Source organism: Sinocyclocheilus anshuiensis, unplaced genomic scaffold (assembly GCF_001515605.1).
Source record: "Sinocyclocheilus anshuiensis isolate Anshui unplaced genomic scaffold, SAMN03320099.WGS_v1.1 scaffold87, whole genome shotgun sequence".
Taxonomy (NCBI): Eukaryota; Metazoa; Chordata; class Actinopteri; order Cypriniformes; family Cyprinidae; genus Sinocyclocheilus; species Sinocyclocheilus anshuiensis.
Window position 1 is genome coordinate 2102746 of NW_015549609.1, and position 5683 is coordinate 2108428.

Consider the following 5683-nt stretch of genomic DNA (forward strand, 5'->3'; position numbering starts at 1 on the left):
ATATATATATATATATATATATATATATATATATATTTATGGTCTTTTACCTCATAATTAGGTGGAATTCTTGCCCCGAAGCCCAAAGCAGAGAATCGTTTGTCACTGTGATCAGATAAATACATTTATTAATAAATAAAACAACACATTGGGAATTTGTTTTGGAAAAAAACACCTAAATACAGGGGTTGGGCAAAATAATGTGTACACCTTGCAAAATTGGCAATATTTCTTTATTAAGTTGTTTTACCACCATTTTTGCCCTTAATACAACTTCCAACCTTCTTAGAAAAGATTCATAAAACTTTTTAATAGCCTCCAGTCGAATGTTGTCTATAAAAACATCTACCAGTTGCTTTAGAAATGCTAAAGGAGGGAATCAGCTTCTCACTCCTCTCTTCAAAACTGCCTCCAGTGGTTTGATATTATTCAGGTCAGGTGATTTGTCTGGCTAGGGCAGATGCTGAAGTTCATCTTGGTGCTCCAACTGTCCAGGTTTTATATCATGACGCCATCTTTTTTTAATTTTAGCATTGGTGTCTGTGATTAAAGTTTTAGCAATTACGGCTTTTGAAGGCTTGAAGTTCTCTCTGGTTGGTTTTTGTGGAAACAGGGTCTTCAAGGTGAATATTAAGGTTGCTGTCATTTTTGCAGCAATAGTTCTGTGTTGTTTGGACACAGTCCCTCTTAGTTTTTGACCGTTCCTATCATTAACTTGAATATTCTGAAGAATGTTGGTAACCAAAGAGTCGATGGTAGCTATTAACTTCCATAGTATGGAGAGAAAAAAAAATACTAGGGAAGTCAATGGCTACCAGCAACTGTTCAGTTACTAAAATTCTTCAAAATATCTTTGTGTTCAGCACAATAAATATTTTGAAGAATACCGGTAACCAAACAGTTGTTGGTAGCCACTGACTTCCATTACTATGGAACTCAATAGCTATCAGCAACTTTTTGGTTACCAGCATTCTTCAAAATATCTTCTTTTGTGTTCAGCGGAAGAACAAAACTGATCCTCAGTGCAATTTTGGAACAACTTGAGGGTGAGTAAATGCTAGCATTTTCATTTTTGGGTGAATTATACATTTAACCTCTACAGTAATGGATGTTTACATTTATTTTGTCCAAACCTTGTATGTGCAACTCTTAGGTCCTTTCTCAAATATGTTATTCATCAAAACCCCTTCCACATAATCACACACAGGGCTTAATATCAACAAATACACCACCAGCATAACAAGGTTCAAATATCAATAGGGTGAACATGGCGTACTGTTGAGGACAGAGTTGTGTGCACGATCATATTATGTATTGGAGCGTGTTGGAGGGATGAAAGAGACTCCCAGAGGGAGAGGAGAAGGCACAGACGCAGCAGGACAGCAGATCCGCACAGCTGATCACGCAACAGGCGACAACTCACAGCTGTGTTACAGAGAGAGGAAGGGTATCATGAGGTCAGAAGCACAGAGGCGTGCAGTAGAGAGCTGAGACATGAGAAACACGATAACCACAGGCACAGAGCTTGTCTTTCACTTGCTAATGAAAGCTAGATGAGGTAGCACCATTCTGATAGCTGTCACCAGAGGCCAGTAATGCCGGCCAATCAATGCCACCTTCTCTTGCTCCAAAAGCTGAGGTGTGATTTGAATGAATCGCAGTTGAGCCAAGTTTGTGGAGTATCTTTATGCAAACAGCTTTAATGGATGAAGCTATTGCAATTATTCTCTATTTGAATTCACTAAATTGAGTGCACAAAACTTTTATTCACTGCAAGGTTGTTCCTCATTCTGAACTGAATTGAGAATGCTTGAGCTGCTAAATCGGAGCTGAATTTGAAGTGAGGTAGTAAACAGGATGCAGAATTGCGATTAGAATATATTCGAATGTAAGGAAGTAGAATTACAACAAATTAAATTCTAAGAAATCCATATGACTCATATTTAACTAGAAAAGCAAGACAAGCTTTGAATGCTTGACAAAGTCTTGATTGATATTTAAAAAAAAAAAAGTTAAAAAAGTCTTTGAAGTTAAAAGGTTTTATAGGCCTAAAGAAACGCATAATGATAGAAAGATAGGAACTGAATTGAGAATGCTTGAGTTGCTAAATCGGAGCTGAATTTGAAGTGAGGTAGTAAAGAGGATGCAGAATTGCGATTAGAATATATTCGAATGTAAGGAAGTAGAATTACAAAAAATTAAATTCTAAGAAATCCATATGACTCATATTTAACTAGAAAAGCAAAACAAGCTTTGAATGCTTGACAAAGTCTTGATTGATATTTAAAAAAAAAAAAGTTTAAAAAGTCTTTGAAGTTTAAAGGTTTTATAGGCCTAAAGAAACGCATAATGATAGAAAGATAGATTTGTATTTAGTTTATACATTTCATCAAATAAATTATCCTTTGCAAACCAGGGTGGAAGAACACTTTCCAGAATGCATTACCTGTTTCTTGAATTGTAATTAAGTAAATGTATAGTCTTTATGTATAATACATTATAAAGGTATTTATAATGTGCATTATAATGCATTATATCTGTTCATAAATAATTGTAAAAAAGAAAAAAGTTAGGTAACACTTTAGTTTATGGACCAATTCTCACTATTAACAAGTTGCTTATTAGCATGCATATTACTAGCATATTGGCTGTTTATTAATACTCATAAAGCACATATCAATGCCCTTAATCCTACCCCATACCTAAACGTAACGACTATCTTATTAACTATTAATAAGCAGCAAATTATAAGTATATTGAGGCAAAAGTTGTAGTTAATAGTTAGTTAACAGAGAGAATTGGACCTTAAAATAAAGTGTGACCAAAAGTTAAAATGGATTATAATATTTACCGATTCCTTGTTACATCGAATATTGTTATATAACATTAACATTAAATAATAACATTATAACATTATAATGAAATATAATATTTTAAAGGTGTAACAATAGAAATAACAAAAGAAATGTGTTATAATGTATTATAAATCTTGTTGCAGTTATTCATGAGATCATACAATGCATTATAATGTGCATTACAAGGCATAATTAATGCATTTAAAATACTTGTATAATGCATTACACATATAAGCTTCAAAGTTACCAACTAAACTAACTAAAATAATATAAAATATTTTTAAAATAATTGTATTTTATTTTATTTAAATTAATTTTTATTTTATTAAAACAACAACAACAACAAAAACTAAAACCTAATTAAAAAAACTAGACATATTAAAAAAATAAATAAAAAACAACAACAGTGTTACTAAAACTTTAACTAAAATTAAAATGAAAACCAAAAATATAAAAATAAAATCCAATTCAGAATATTAACAAAAACTACAATAATAAATCAGTAATATGAAAATTAACACTGACAGGGACATGTCAAACTCACAGTTTTTGCATCTAAAACAGCCATTTTAAATGAAACCCCACCTAATAAACTCTTAAGCATATGGAGTATCAATGAATATCTGATGAATGTCTGAATATCCTGCTCGGTAGCCTCCGATAGGACAGAACTCTTGACCCATGTGTGGCCCAGCTGATTCTCCTCACATGTTTGGTTGCCTGAAGACATCATGCTGTGACAGCTATAGAGAATGTTCCTTCAAGCCGATCCATGAAGAGACGCACACTAATGTCTAACATGATGTAATCACCATCTCCATAATCACATCATATCTAAAGTGAACGAGAGCTATTTAGCTGTGATAATTGAACATAGTGAAGAAAGGACTCATTACTGAGATACTGAAACATAGAGACAAATATTAAAGCTGTTCTATCCTTCTTCAACTCTCGGCTTCCTGCCGTTTCAGATGCAACTAAGTCCACTGAAGCCTAGCAGGCAAATAAAGTTGCCAAAGTCTGTAAATATTTTTTAAATGTGTCGACAACTTTAAGCAGAGCTTTTTACAACTTGCTGGACAATCATATTTACATGAATAAAACACTTAAAATGCACTATGAAATAGGGACCTTTTCCTGTTTAATAAGATGATTTTCATAGTGAAATTTCCACTTTTTGGATGATGGACAGAATTATGATGTCTCTATCACAAAGTTTTTATAACTTATTATTATTATTAGGTACAGTAGATGCACAATCTAAGGAGACAACTTTGAGTGTTCTTACAAATGCATTATGTGAAGTAAAACTGAAAGAATACATTGAAAGTTTAAAGGTTTTATTTACACATATTTATAAAAATATGCATTGTATATATGTAATTATGCATTTGCTACTGTAGCAAGCAAAAACAAGTGGCTCTCAGCCCCATATATATATATATATATAAATAACAAACAGCACCTATTTTGTAGAATCACCCAAAGATTGCAAAATAGCTGCACAGTATGTTCATATGAAAGACTGTGCAAATAATTCTACTTCTCTAGGGAAAATCTGATCATTAGTCTATATACCATGTCTTCTGAAGTGATATGATAGCCGCAGCTCTCAAGTTTCACTGTAGCTCTCAAATATATAATGTCTGTGTATTCTCAAGAAAAAAGGAGGAAAATAATACGGGGTTGAAACCAAATGAAAGTGAGTAAATGAAAATATTTGTATTTCTTGGTGAACTGATAGTTTAATGGAGACAAAAACTACAGAAATAACAGCATGAAGTCCAAGCTATCATTTTTCTTTTTTCCCTATAAGCAGTTAAAGGAACTGTAAATAGGAATTTCAAGATATGACATCACAACACTTTGCAGGTGGGTTGCAGAAACATCATGTGTGTAAGACTAGCAAATGAGTATGAAATTTGATGACAATCTGTAGTTTAAATGGGTGAGCAGCACCTGGCTTTCAAACGTCGCTAATTTTCACACATCGCTAGACAATCTCTAAACTCTGATATGCCCTGAAGAACAAATAGAATCATTTCAGATAACCAACAGATTATCTTGACAGATAACGGAAGTGAGAGAAAAGTGTTTATTACGTTTGAAATATGGATATTTTTCTTACAAAAACGCATGGATTCACTACAGAAGGCCTTTATTCACCCCCTGGAGCTGTGTGAGGCACGTTTTTATTATGGATGCGCGCGCTTTATTTGACAATTTGTGGACTGTTCAACTGCAACACCCGCTGACTGCAATAATAGAGCTTGGAATAGCCAGGTCAATTTTTAATAGGGATGCACCGATACCGATACTGGTATCGGTATCGGGCCCGATACTGAGCTCCTGTACTCGTATTCGGTAAAATGCCCCGATACCAAACGCCGATACCACACAGCATGTGTTAAGTGCCATATTCAGACAAAGAAACACCGACAACAGAACAACAGACAGCAAAATGGAGTTATTAGAGATTAAGGATGTCTACGAAGTATATGTATGCAATGAATATAATGTTAAACATTCAGTATTAACGCCTGTATAGCTGATGTGCGCTTGCTGATAAGCAAAGCACGCTGAGTGGATTGAGCGGGCGGCGGCGCAGCTGCGCGAGCTTGTCGAGTGAATATATCTTTCTCACAGACATCACTGGAAAGTTTGTAGTTTGGTCGGATATGTCAAAAACAAGTAAAACAATGCAAAAGTTACTTAACGGTAGGGAGAGAGAGAGAAAGTGAGAGAGAGAGCAATTCTGTCTTTGATGTTCACTCACTTAGCACACGCATCATTTGGATTAAAACTTAATCGTAAAAATAAGACCATTT

General features: G+C 34.1%; 1 protein-coding gene across 1 annotated transcript in view; it reads right to left on the minus strand.

The window, feature by feature from the left end:
* Positions 1 to 5683, minus strand: part of LOC107659117 (copine-7-like) — a 55811-nt gene that overhangs the window by 8408 nt on the left and 41720 nt on the right. Inside the window, exon 11 of the mRNA XM_016447943.1 lies at positions 51 to 105. Coding sequence (XP_016303429.1) covers positions 51 to 105 — 55 coding nt within the window. The remainder of the gene's footprint in view (positions 1 to 50; positions 106 to 5683) is intronic.